Below are 15,097 nucleotides of genomic sequence, written 5' to 3'. Positions count from 1 at the left end.
GTGGGAGGGGAGCTGTTGCATTGTGGTAAATTGTGGTCAATGTCATGAGACAAAGTGTATGTGAACTGCTGTATGGAAAGTGAATTTGTTCTGTAAATCTTTACCCAAATCACAATTTAAAAAAAAAAAAAAAATCACCTTGAGGAAAATGTTTGCAAGATACATATTCTTAAAAGGTCAATGTCCTCACTATCTAATTAATCATTATGGAAAAAAATAATAATAATTCACAACACAATACAGTATTGGGGTTAGTCATGATTTTTATTTTCCTCTTTTTGCTCATTTTTTTTTCTGTTTTCTATACCAATAAAAAGAAAAATATCTATTACTTCTATAGAAAAAAACTTTTCAAAAAAGGGACAAGTTTTTTTCTTGCTGGGGGTTGGTAACCTAAGCTTCTTATGAAAGGACAGTGAAGTTCCTTCCTTTGCCTCCTCCAGCCAACTCTTTATCTTGGGACAGAAAATGTGCATATATCATCTCCTGCAATTCTCATAAAAACCTCAAATGGGGTGCTGTTATACCCTAAAACTACAAACAAGAAAACTAAACCCCAGAGAAGTTCAGCATGTTTCCCAAGACCACACAGCAATAAACAGTAGAATTAGAACTGGATCCCAGGCTCAACTGACCAAAAACTAGGTAGATACCAAAAATCTTTCCAAGCCTTTCCAAGGCTCATTTTAAAACTGTTAGTTTGAGATAAAGAAGGTCTGAGTTCTGATCCTGGCTTTGCCCTCAACTATTGCTATGTGTGGCCTTGACAAGTCTCTTCATCTGTCAGACCCTCAGTGTCATCTGTACAATGAGAAGTAGATTGGCCTAAATGGTTTTCACATTCCTGCCTATTCAGACATATGAGAGTTCTGTTCTCTTGAAAGGCCATCTCAAGGACCACCCTGCATTGACCAACACCCAAGACCAAAGGTCAGCATCAGTGGCCTTGCGAATTAGAAAAGATGGCAGCACACAATGCCTCATCCCCTGGCCCACCTTGAACTCTTCATGGATCCACTTCTCCGGAACTTTGACAGCGTTGTGGTCTTCCATCTCCACTTTCCACTTCTCAGCCAGGATCCGGGCTTTCTCATTGGCCAGTGCATCCCGGAACTTCTTAGTGATCTCTGCCTCCTTCTGTCTCCTTCCAAAACAGCACGAGCAGGTATAAGTTTGACAGATCATGTGAAAACAGAGTTTCAAACAAAATAATTGAGCAAAGTTTTTCTGGTCTATCAGTATGGCAAATATCTGAGGTCAACAAAACTCAGTGTTGGCACTGGTGTGGAGAAATAAATGACACTGTCCTGTATGGGATTATAAGTCAGCCGAATCATTCTGGAAGTCAAGAAATCAAGAGTCAGAAATTACATTTCTCACAAAGTTTAAAAAGATGTACGTAGGAGATGTTCATCAGAGTATTTTTATACAATAAAAATAGTACAAAACCCAAATGTTCATCAATAGTACCAATAAATTAGATTTCTCATATACTATCTAGTAATCCTAAATAATGCTGTGAGTCAATATTAATCAATATGTTAAGATGTGACTAAGCAGTTTATAAAGCATGTGTCACCTAAATGCTCACTGTGATTATCTTAGGTTGTGGGGTATTGAATTGTTCTTTAATTTATTCTTTTATAGTTTATAATATTTTACAATTAAAATGCTCATTAAAAATTGAGGAGAAAATGTTGCAGTTAACTGCATATGGATTTTCAAGTTCAGTGGGAAAAAAAAAAAAAAAAAAGTTGTTTATGAATGGATTCTGACTCCAAACTTCATGGCAGTGCTCAGCTGTCTGTCTTCTCTGAAGAATGTGAGTGACATAAAGAGGACTAGGTAGATACCAAAAGTGAATCCAAACTATTATAACATATTGTAAATATACTGAATAACCCAGGGAGAGAAAAAGCACGTCAATGTAGTCTCAGTGAATCTAAACTATATTCTCCTGAGAGAGCTATGTCCACACCACAGATGTGGAAACTGAGACCCCAGGTCAGCTAATTACAAATTGGTGGAGCCAGGATTTGAACCCACAAAGTTTACCTGAAGCAAGACTATGATGCTTTGGTCAGAGCTCAAAATAGCCAGCCAGATGCCTGGCACCTTTTTCCTCCCAGCCACAAGCTACTGTCCTCAGCAGGGCCCGACCCCAAGGCTCCAGTCTCTGGCCCTACTCAACACACTTGCCAACCCCCTGAGCCTCTCACCAGAGCTCCTCAGCTTCCCTCTGCGCCTGCAGCCGAGCTCGCTCTGTGATCAACTCCTTGGCGATCTCCTCGTAGGGCTTGTCACCAGGACCCTCTCCCATGATCCAGACCCAGACCTCTCCATCTGCACCTAGGAGCCACTGGATGTGCTTGTCACTTGCTGCTTCACAACAAAAGGAGAAACAGGATTGAGTTCTTGATAGTAAGGAATGACCTAAGCTGGCTGATGGTATACAATCAACACATCCCTCTACAGAGCATTCTCACCTCATAAAGGATTCCAGAGTGATATTGGCTTGAGTGCAGGGCCACAATTCTCCCCACTCTCATTTTCCCTAGGGAGCAATACAGCAGCCAGCTCAGTCTCCTGGAGCAAGGTATCCAAGACCAAGTTTTCCAGAGACCTTCATTATAGAGAATAGCAGGTAACAGCCCAGCACTCTCAAGAGATTGAATGTCACTCCCAGGCCAAATAGTCTGAAGCCAGTGTGCATTTTCTGCACTCTCACGCACTTTCCCACTTAAGTTGCCAGATCCAGAAACCTGGGCTCTGGAGTCTCCTTTAGGAGGAGCAACCCAAGAAACCTCACCCACATCACACTGTGATGTGAGCACATATAAAACTCTGTTTAATAAGACACTCAGTGTGCCTATTGCAACAGCTTCCATCGGCTACTGTTATTAATTGAGTTGTGCCCCCAATAAAGTATATATTAGAATCCTAACCCCTGTACCTGTGATCCTAATTTGGAAATACAGTTTTCTTTGTTGTGCTAATTAGATCATACCCAAAAAGAGGTATTCTAAACCTAATCATCTCTGAGTTACAAAAAGAGTAGATTAGACACAGGGATTTGCATACAAAGAGGGAAGACAGATGCTATGTGAGGATCTTCTGTCAGCAAGGAACTAAGGAGTGCCCAAGACTACTGGTAGCATAGTGCCTAAGGCACTTGATTGCTAACCAGAAGATGAGCGGTTCAAACCCACCAGCCACTCCTCTGAAGGAAGATGGGGCAATCTACTTCCGAAGTGATACTGCCTAAGCAACCCAAGGAGGGGTCGCTATGAGTCGGGTCCGACTTGACGGCACATAACACCAACAGTAACAACACCTAAGAGGAAGGAATATATTCCACCAAGGACCTGATTTAGACTTTTAGCCTCTAGAACTGTGAGAAAATAAATGTCTATTTTTTAAAGGCACTCCCTTGTGGTATTTGTGTTGCAGCACTAGGAAACCAAGACAATTACTGTGGTTAATAAAAAAATTTATCTGTAAAGTGAGGTGCTGCTGAAACAGAAATATAAACTATGTGTCATTGCCTTAGCAGTTGAGGAGCACTCTAGATGGCTGGTGGCCCATGTTATGTTACAGAAAAGAATTTGGTGATATTGCTAGACACTCTAACTTGAAAATCTGGCCCCTGTCTTTCTTCTTATAAGAGAAGAGTTTGGAAAATAGAATGTTAATGGTATTTGTTGCCAGAGGCTGAATTTGGCAAAGTATTCCACCAGCCTTTTGGTTAGCAGTCAAATGTCTTAACCACTACACCATCAGAGCTCCCAATTAAGAGAAATAAGTTCAAGAAAGCTTTTGATGTTTTGCAATAAAAAGAAAAAGAAATATGACACAGAGTTGGGACTTTGAGGATTAGAAAAACCATCTTCTAGGGTCCAAATTGCAAGAGATGGGATTTGTAAAGAACCCAGTAAAACTTGTAAGGTGAACAGTGGCCTGGGGCAAAGAGTAGTGAAAGAATGAGAATATGCTCCACAGATCTCAACTACAAGAGTGTGATTGGCCAGGGTCCAGCTGCACTCTGAAATCCAGCACCAGATATGGCACTAAAGCCATGTCTCCCAGAAGCTACTCCCACCATTGACAACTGAGCATGGCAGGTTGGTTGCTGAGACACATGGACTCCTCTGATGGTCATCTCTGAGTCAAGGGTTCCCCAAGCTCGGCAAGTCTTCTCTGGACTGCACAGCTGGCTGCAAGACCTTTGCCAACCTTCTTTCCCTCTTCCCTTCACACAAGGTCAAGCTTACATCTTACTTTCCCTGGGCTGCCATAACAAAGTACATCAAATTAAGTGACTTATAAGAAATTTACCTTCTCACAGTTCTAGAGGCTGGGAGTCCAAAATTGTGTTATCTGCCATATTGATTCTTTCTGTGGCTTTGAAGAAAAATCTCTTCCATCCCACTCTCTTAGCTTCCAGCAACAACCAGCAATCCTTGGCATTCTGATTTCTGACTCTCTCTTCATATGACTGTCTTCCCACTTTCCATCTCTGTGTATTCTCTTTTATAAAGGTCACCATTCATATTGGATTAAGATTAGAGGTATATCTATGGAAAATAGCACCTGTGACAAGCACTAAAATTTTGCCCCTCTAAACATCTGACACCTATCTTTTATATAACTTTAACATAGTATCAGCCCAAAAAGACCAGTCAAAATCAACCTTTTACTTAACACATTATGGCACTACATGAAAATTACAAGTGCACCTTCATTCTTCTACTGATGAAAATTGGCATATGATGTGCTCAGAGGAATTTTTTTCTGTTTCTTATCTTTCTGCACTCAACAAAGCAAGATTTCAGTCTGTCTTGACCCATGGGGGCTCGCAAATATGAAAGTATTAGTTTTAACTTGCTGAGTGATCTCTCACAGGTAGTAATGGAAACTCCCATGGTTAATAGAAACTGCTCAGTAGTGCCCCCCTTCAAGTGGCACCTAGAGCATATGCCATACTTGTCATACCTTAGCTATACCTCTGATTAGGACCCATTTTATTCCATTTAACCTTGTGTTAACTGATAACATCTTCAAAGACCCTATTTTCAAACATTCTAAACAGGTCATGTTCACAAGAACTTGTTGTTAAGATTTCAACATATCATTTGGGGGGACACAATTCAATCCATAGCAATCTAATGAGTCTCCCAGCCTCCTCCGGTGTCCAGCTTCCCCCTCCCCTGCCAAACATTAGCTTTAATAAAATCTTCACATGTTGTCTCAGGCTGGGTTTTCTGGGAACTCTGGTGGCATAGTGCCTAAGTATTTCACTCCTAACCAGAAGGCTGGCAACAGAGAGGCAAAATCAGTGAAGCTTAAAGAGAGAAAGAGAGAGGTTTATTTTGGGGAAATCACTAACACAGTTGTAGAGGTTGGCCAGTCCCAAGTTCATGGGTCAGATGTCAAATTGGAAGTTTTCCCTGACTCAGCAGCTGCAAAGGCTGACGAACTTCAGTAGGCAGTATATATAGCAAGCTTTGGCAGATGATGAATCCAAAATTGTCCCAGAAAACAACAGATTACTGGCTCATAGGTTGCAAAGGCAACAATCCTAAAGTTGGAAGTCAATGTGGCAGGCTGGTTAAGCTCCAAGAGCCAGAGATGATGATGAATTAGATGTAAAATCCAGATCCAGCAAACAGTCAGAGAATGTTCCCAGGATATCTATCTATCTATCTATCTATATCTATATCTATATCTATATCTATCTATCTATCTATATCTATATCTATATCTATATCTATATATATATATATAGATATATACATTGGAAACAAGCTACACCTCTGAGGAAACTCTCTTTCAACTGAGTGGATTACATCACAGCTGCTTGGGCCATTTAGAATCATGGTCTCGGCAAGTTGACACACAACCTTAACTATCACATATGTTTAATTTCATCCCAATCTCTGCTGCTCAGGGAACCTAGACTAACACAAGCATGTTAAGAGTGTGAGCTCTTGAACCAGGAGGCAGGAAGATGGTGTCATGCCTATAACCTGCACATTTGAGGCCTCTACCAACTTAATCCATGAGCAACAGGTAAAGCAGATAGAAATAATGATACTAGAGTTATGAGCAACCAAGGAGAAGATAAAGTATGAGATGTAGTGAAAGTGGAAGAAAAGAGCAGATTAAACAACTGGGAAAAATAAATGAACCCACCTAGTTGGCAGAGACAGAGATGGAGACAACTCATTAGAAATGCAAAAGAGGTCAGGAAAGGGAAGGAGGAAGAGGGAAAAAAACATCACAGAAACCACAGAGGCACTGGGGACTCAGTATACCCAAACAGGAGTTTTGGGTGGCAAACTTGGGCTCTGAGTGAGTAGATAACATTACTGAGAACTGGATCAAGACCTCCCTTGCCTTGTGCTGCCACGGAGTCCAGAAAGGAGTAGGGGAAAGGGAGAAACTCCCTTCAAGTAGGCAGAGTCCAAGAGCAAGTGCACATCAGTGGGCTGGGGTTCAACTCTTCCACAAAAACTTTTAGCACAGAGTGGACCAGGTTACTGGGTTTTTGCAGTTTTTCAATCCAAGTGGAAAGCAGTGGCCCTCTACCCATTGGGGTCTCTGTCAATTTTTAATCATGGGTCTTTAATTGACAGTAGGATGTCATCATTAGTAGACTGCTCAGAAAGATGCAAACTACCCTGTCTGTGCCTCCAAATACAAAAAAAAAAAAAAAAAAAAAAATCTCCTTCTACTTTTCTACTAAGGAGCTTAATTCTGTCCCATTCGCTTTTTTTCCTTTTTGTTTTTCTTTCTTACTTTTCTCCCCTGCCTTATCCAATAGAAGGAACACATTAAACTTCCACCAGGCAACAGGAGTTACTACACTGAACACTTCACTCAATGTACAAATAACACCAATAGCTCCTGAACCACAGAATCAACAATAGATGGTAGGCAAAGCATGCTCACCCCAACTCCACATCCTCTTCATTACAAACAAAGACCTGCACCCACATCACCATCAGTGATTCCACCAATACATAGAGTTGGAGAGGAAATCAGTATAGCCAAGTTAGTAACCAAAAAAGTACACCTGCCCCTCACTCCCATATATAGTAAAACATAAAATCAGGGTGGAACAAATCAATATGTAACTAATAATCAAATACAACAATCTCAAAATGTCTAGGAAACAACAGAAAACCTCAAATAAAAGAAAACAAGACAATAGAAACAAAAGCCCAGGCTAAAGAATTGTCTATATGTTAGAAGAACAAGTAATAGAACTATCTTAGAAGGAATTCAGAAGGTATCAAGGAATATCAGACACTCCAAGAGTTCAAGGAAACCATAAACAGAAACAATGAGAAGACAGACAGTACCCTGGAAGAATTCAAGAAAATCATTCAAGACCAAAATTTGTTGATAAATACACAAATAGAACTCATACAAAAACAGCAATTAGAAATCCAGAAGGTAAATACTAACATTGCAGACACAGACAACACAGTAGAAGGACCAAAGAGTAGACTAGAACTGACTGAAGAATGCATGTCCCAAATAGAAGACAAATCCTTTAAGGACAGCCTATATGAAGAAAAATCAATACAGAGATTTAAGAGAATTGAAGAGAACCTGAGTTATATGGGATAACATGAAAAGAAACAACATATGCCTGATTTGAATACCAGAACAAGAAGAGGAAAAAAATACACTGAAAAAATTGCCAAAGACTTGCTAACAGAAAATTTCCCCCATATCATGAAGGAAGAAAAGATAACTGTCCAAGAAGCTCAGCAAACCCCATACGGGATAGATCTCAAGAAAAAGTCACCAAGACGTATCATAATCAAGTTCTCCAAAACCAAAGAAAAAGAAAGAATATTGAGAGTAGCTCAGGAAAAACTTAATGTCACCTGGAATGGACAACAAATAAGACTAAATTCTGATTTCTCAGCAGAAATTATGCAGACAAGAAGGAAATGGAATGGCATATAAAACCTTGAAGGAAAACACTTCCAACCAAGAATTATATATCCAGCCAAACTGTCCCTTAAATATGAGGTTGAAATCAAGACATTCTCAGACAAACAGAAATTAAGGGAATTTGTAAAAACCAGACCAACCTTACAAGAAATGATAAAGGGAGTCTTTCTAATAGAGATCCCACAACAGAGGATAAAAAACTAAAATCAAGACATCTCCACTTAGAAATCAAACCAAAAATAGATAGTTAAAATAAGCTCATAAAATAATGTACATAGAGAAAGAAGGGAGTCAATCTGCAGATGACACCAGCAACAAAGCAAGTAGAGGGAATAAAAGTTTGAATTACAAAACTTCCAAATGGAGATGAAGACAGGACAATGTCTTGACAGAACTGACTGCCCTAAAGTAAGGGAGATAAGAATTTACTTTAGGGTAACCACAAAGAAACTTAACCCTCCTAAGCAAACTCAGAAAGAAGGAAAACATATGTGCTTAATAAGCACAAAACTAACAATAATGAAGAAAAGAGAAGAAACACTTGATAACAAAATGAGCTCAGCACAGGAAAATATGTGGAACAAGGAATTCACTAAAAACACAACAAAAACACAATAGAATGACAGCAATAAATTCAGACCTAACATTAATTACACTCAATGTGAATGGACTAAATGCAGCAGTCAAGAGAAAGAGAGTGGCAGATTGGATGAGGAAAGAAGATCCACCAATATGCTGCCTACAAGAGAACCACCTTAGACACAAAGACAAAAACAAATTAAAAATTAAGGGGTGGAAAAAAGTATATCAAGCTAATGGCAACAAAAAAGAGCAGGTGTGGCAATATTAATTTCTGATAGAAGAGACTGCAAGGTGAAAAACAACATAAAGGACAAAAAATTACATTATATAATGCTAAAATGATAAATTGACCAAGAAGACATTACCATAATTAATATCTATACCAAAAACCAAACTTACTACCATCAAGTTGATTCGACTCATAGTAACCCCTCCTTGGGTTTCCTAGGCAGTATCTCTGTGGAAATAGATTGCCCAATTTTATTTGCGAGGTGTGGCTGCTGAGTTTTAACTACCAGCCTTCTGGTTAGCAGTCAAATGTGTTAGGCACTGTGCCATCAGAGTGCCCAATTAATATCTATGCACACAATGAAAGAGCTCCAAAATGCATAAACCAAATATTAATTGAATTGAAAGAAAAAACAGACAACTCTACAATAGTAGTAAGAGACTTTAATGCACCACTTTCAAGGAGAGAAAGAACTACAAAAAAACTCAACAAAGATATAGGAGAATTCAACAACACAATCAACAAATTTGACCTCATAGACATATACAGAGCACGCCACACAACAAAAGTACAATACACATACCTCTCCAGTGCACACGAATCATTCTCCAGAATAGACCATATGTTAGGACACAAAACAAGCCTCAATAAATTCAAAAACATTGAAATACTACAAAGCATCTTCTCAGATCACATTGCTATAAAATTAGAAATCAATAGTAGGATGATCAAGGAAAAAATATCAAATATTTGGAAATTGAATAATACATGGCTCAAAATCTACTGGGTAACAGAAGAAATAAAGTGTGAAATAAAAAACTTCCCAGCAACAAATGAGAATGAAGATACAATTTACCAAAACCTTTGGGACACAGTGAAAGCAGTACACAGAGGTCAATTTATAACAATAAATGTACACATCAAAAAAGAGGAAAGAATAAAAATCAACACTTTAACTCAACAACTCCAACAATTAGAAAAAGAAAAACAAAACAGAAAACAAACAAACAAACAAAAAGTAGAGAAAATCAACAAAACAAGAAGCTTGTTCATTGAAAAGATGAACTAAAATTGACAAACCACTGGCAAATTTAACAAAGGAAAAGGAAAAGAAGATTCAAATAACATGACTAAGAAATGAAAAGGGTGACATCATAACAGAACCAACTGACATAAAAAAAGATAATAACAGAATATAATAAAGAATTATACTCCAACAGGGAGCTCTGGTGGCATAGTGCCTAATACATTTGACTGCTAACCAGAAGGCTGATGGTTCAAACCCATCAGCCACTCCTCAGAAGGAAGATTGGACAATCTATTTCTGTAGAGATACTGCCTCAGAAACCCAAGGAGGGATAGCTATTAGTCAAATTGAATTGATGGCAGTAAGTTTAGTTTTTTTGGTTTGGTACTCCAACAGATTCAAGAACCTAGACAAGTTTCTAGAAATGCAACACCTACCTAAACTGTCCCAGTTAAAGACAGAAGACTTGAACAGACCCATAACAAAAGAAGAAATTGAGCAGGTCATTAAAAAAAAGTAGTCCTAGTCCAGATGGCTTCACTGAAGAATTTTACCAAATACTCAGGGAAGAGTTGACACCTATACTACTCAAACTATTCCAGAACATAGAAAAATATGGAATTCTGCCAAATTCATTCTATGAAGCAAGCATAACACTGATACCAAAACCAGGGGAAAACTGAAAAGGAAAACTACAGATCAATATCTCTCATGAATAAAGATGCAAAAATCTTCAACAAAATCCTAGCCAACAGAATCCAACAACATATCAAAAAAAGAAATAATACATCCTGACCAAGTGGGATTCATACCACACATGCAAAGATGATTCAACATCAGAAAAACAATCAATGAAACCCACCACATAAGCAAAACAAAAGCAAAGAACCATAAAATCATATCAATCAATGCAGAAAAAGCATTCAATAAAATCCGACACCCATTTCTGTTCAGAACTCTCAGCAAAATAAAGATTGAGGGGAAAATCTTCAATATCATAAAGGGCATATACACAAAGCCAACAGCCACATTGTTGTTAACAAAGAAAGACTCGAAACATTCCTCTTGCAAACAGGAACCAGACAAGGATGCCCTCTATCTCCACTTCTCTTTAATATCGTATTGGAAGTCCTAGCTAGGGCAATAAGGCAAGAAAGAGAAATAAAAGGCATCCAAATGGACAAAAAGGAAGTAAAACTATCTCTATTTGCAGAAGACATGATTCTATACATAGAAAACCCAAGAGAATTAGCAAAAAAAATTACTGGAACTAGTAGAGAGGTTCAGCAAAGTGGCAGGATACAAGGTCAACATACAAAAACCAGGTAGATTCCTCTACATCAACAAAGAGATCTCTGAACAGGAAATAAAGAAAACTATACCATTTACAATAGCTACTAAAAAGATAAAATATTTAGGAATAAATCTTACCAGAGACACAAAAGATCTATACAAAGAAAACTACAAAACACTGCAAAAAAACTACAAGGGATCTACATAAATGGAAGAGCTTGCCTTATTCATAGATAGGAAGTTTGAATATGGTGAAAATGTCAATATTACCCAAAGCAATCCACACATTCAATGCAATCCGATCCAGATACCATCAACATTTTTTAAAGACATGGAAACCCCAATTATTAATTTCAAATGGAAAGAAAAGAGACCTCGGATAAGCAAAGTACTGCTGAAGAAGAAAAAAAGTAGGAGTTTTCACACTCCTGGATCTCAAAACCTACTATACAGCCACAGCAGTCAAAATAGTATGGTATTGGTACAATGATAGACAGATAGAACAATGGAACAGAATCAAAAACCCAGAAGTAAACCCATCCATCTTTGGACAGCTAATCTTTGACAAAGGACCAAAACCCATTAAATGGGGGGTAGATTGATAGCCTCTTTAACAAATGGTGCTGGCAAAATTCGATATTCACTTGCAGAAAAATGAAACAAGACCCATACCTCATCCCATACACAAAAACAAACTCAAGTTGCATCAAAGATGTAAATGTAAAATCCAAAACTATAAATATCATCAAAGATAAAATAGGGGCAAATCTAAGGACCCTAATCTATGGCATAAAGAGCCTATCAAGCCTTGCCCAAAATGCAGAGGTAGTGGAAGAGAAGCTAGATGACTGGGACCTCTTAAAAATTAAATTCTTATGTGCATCGAAAGAAATCTCCAAAAGGGTAAAAAGAGAACCTACAGATTGGGGAAAAAAATATTTGGCTATGACATATCGGACACAGGACTTATCTCCAATATGTATAGAAAACTTTAACACCTCAACACAAAAAAGACAAACAACCCAATTCAACAATTGGCAAAGGATATGAACAGACACATGATTAAAGAACACATACTGGCAGCCAACAAACACATGAGGAGATGATCACAATGTTTAGCCATTAGAGGAATGCAAATCAAAACAAAATGAGATGTCATCTCACCCCAGCAACAATAGCAAAGTTCAACAAGACACAAAAGAACAAATGCTGGTGAGGTGGCAGAGAGATTGGAACTCTCAAACACTGCTGGTGGGACTGCAAAATGGTATAACCATTATGGAAAGAGCTAGGGCGTTTCCTTAAAAAGCTGAAAATAGAAATACCATTTGATCCAGCAATTCCAATAGTAGGAATATATCCTAAAGAGATGAGAGACAGGACACAAACAGACTTATGCACACCCATGTTCATCACAGCACAATTCACTATACCAAGAGATGGAAATAATCTAAATGCCCATCAACAGATGAATGGATAACCACACTATAGTACATTCACACAATGGAATACTATGCTACATTAAAGAATAATGAAAAATACATGAATCATCTCAAAACATAGATGAATTTGGAACACATTATGCTGAATGAAATGAATCAATCACAGAAGGACAAATATCGTATAAGCCCATTATTGTACAGAGTCAAGGAAAGGTTTACTTAGGGAGAGAAACTCACTTTGTTGGTTACTAGGGATGGGAGGGAAGGGGAAGGAAATTTTCAGACTAATCGGGGGTCACATGTTGATTTTGGTGAGGGGAGGAACAGTATGAAAAGAGTCTGTGACCAGTATGATGACATTGGGGAAGGGAAGGATACTGAAATGTATACATAAGATATAGATAGCAGAGGCAAATAATAATATATACACAATACTGCATTACCACTAACACCAAACACCAGGCTACAAAAAATGTATAGACAGGTGAGATCAGGTTGGGGTCAATAAACAGGAATACACCCTAGAACAAAGATAGATTTGGCTGAAGACAATCTTACATATGCACTTGTGCTACAAAATTAACCACACAGATTACAGAAGCAACAGAAGACAGAGTTGTAGTAACCTCTCAGAGACAACCAAACATCTTGAGAGAGAGAATCACTGAGCCTGCTGACTCAAGATTGTAGTCTCAGGGGACATCATGCTCAATTGACACAACACCACACATAGAAATCTTGTTCTACAACCTACTTTGGTGAGTAATGACTGGTATCTTAAAAGCTTTCAAGAGACCATCTAAGATCCAACTATTTGTCTCCTGTCATCTGAATCAAAGAAGAGTGAAGAAAATCAAAGGCATCTGGAAACAACTTGTCCAAGGATAAGACGGGCCAAGAAGACCTCAACCTTCATGACTCTGAGACCAGAAGAACTAGATAGTGTCCAGCTACCAATGCCATCCACTCAGAAAGGGACCAAAACTGGAGATCCTGGATAGAGTGGGAGGAAAAATGTGGAACAAAATTCAAAAACACAAAAATGACCAGAATTACTGGTCAGATAGAGTCTGGTGGAACCTGCAAGACTATGGCTCTGGGTTACCCTTTGGGCCTAGAATTGAACTCACTCCCATGGATTAGCTCTCAGCCCTACATGCAGAACGCCTACCCCAGGGCAATGTACTCACTTACTCTAGGGAGATAGACCCCTTAGAGCAATCAGTCATGAGGCACCAAAGGGGCAGCATTCACACAGAGGGAAAGCTGGACAGACAGGAATGCACAGTTAAGAAGGGGACAGGGAGGTAGTAGTCACAGGGACGGGAGAGAGAAGGAAAGCTTGTTATGGTCAAGGACGGAAACTAGGGCATGAAATCAAATATACATGAACTGTTGAATATAAAACAAATTTGTTCTATAAATATGCACCAAAGGGACAATTTAAAAATAAAAAATGTGATCTCTCCCACTTATATTTACAAAAAGCCTCAAGGTAGACACCCGTCAGTAGAAATGGAGAGGCATAGGGGTAAAGAGGAAAAGAAGTCCATTTGAAAACTATATCTAAAAAGGAATTTGGATGCTATTACTGGGACATGAAATTGACTGGAAGCAAACAAATCAAAAGCCTCTTAAGTTTTTATTCTAAACTATAAGAAAAAGCCTTTGATTTCTTCAAACTTAATATAACTCTTTTACACCCAACATCAATGAACTGGAGACAGGCTTCAAAGGCTATACTAAACCAGGGAGGATATCATCCCCAACACTCTCTTCCAACGAGGCAAAGAAAAAAGTACAAAGAGAAGCCAACACAAGGGTGAAATAGGAGTCCATTAAGGGATTCCTTTCACTGCTGGGGCAGGGGACTTCACAAAGTGAAGGCCTGTAGGACTTCAGCACTAGTGGCTGTGGCCTCAAATTCTCCCTTTCCACATGGGACAGCCTATGGTGGATATTCTATACCTGCCCAACAGCCACATACTGTCTTAGGAGTGGAAAGACTCAGATAATGGGCCATTTTGACTACATCTATACCTGATAATTGGGCAATCCTACTTCCGTAGTGATACTGCCTCAGAAACCCAAGGAGGGGTCACTATGAGTCGGGGCCGACTCAATGGCGAACAACAACAACAACATACCTGATAAATACAAACTCTTAGAGATTGAGCTGGATGCAATGGTTGGATGATACTTGAAGATGTCCCCTCTATGAAAGTGAGGAGTTTATTTTGCATGGAGGAGAATGAAATGCTTCGGAGACTAGAATGACAATTGGTAACAGCGATAATGCCATGCTCACCACACTTCTCCTCTCCTTGGGCCATTGATAACTACCTTTCTCAGTTCTCTCTCAGACTGCTGAGGTCACAAGACTGAATTCTCATGAATGGAATGTCAGAGGAAGTAATTACTGCTAAATCATACAGCCCCAGGACCAACGGAAGGCAAGTGTTTGTGTGCAAGGAGCCGCACCCGGGCACAGGCCACAGTAAGCCAGCCCTGGGACCAGCAAAGGCAGGTGTCTGCACCTGGGTCAGGCCACGTAAG

The 15,097-nt window shown here is 39.0% G+C and overlaps 1 protein-coding gene across 1 annotated transcript in view; it reads right to left on the bottom strand.

Moving 5' to 3' along the window:
- Window positions 1–15,097, bottom strand: part of SH2D4B (SH2 domain containing 4B) — a 358,103-nt gene that overhangs the window by 225,813 nt on the left and 117,193 nt on the right. The window contains exons 2-3 of the mRNA XM_042781741.1: window positions 2,220–2,382; window positions 997–1,144 (exon numbers count right to left, since the gene is read on the bottom strand). Coding sequence (XP_042637675.1) covers window positions 997–1,144; window positions 2,220–2,382 — 311 coding nt within the window. The remainder of the gene's footprint in view (window positions 1–996; window positions 1,145–2,219; window positions 2,383–15,097) is intronic.

The sequence above is a fragment of the Orycteropus afer genome, unplaced genomic scaffold, assembly GCF_000298275.1.
Source record: "Orycteropus afer afer isolate SDZICR_OR568_19922 unplaced genomic scaffold, OryAfe1.0 scaffold00163, whole genome shotgun sequence".
In the NCBI taxonomy this organism is placed as follows: Eukaryota; Metazoa; Chordata; class Mammalia; order Tubulidentata; family Orycteropodidae; genus Orycteropus; species Orycteropus afer.
The sequence above is the reverse complement of the archived record's forward strand: the minus strand, read 5'-3'. Positions and strand labels throughout refer to the sequence as shown.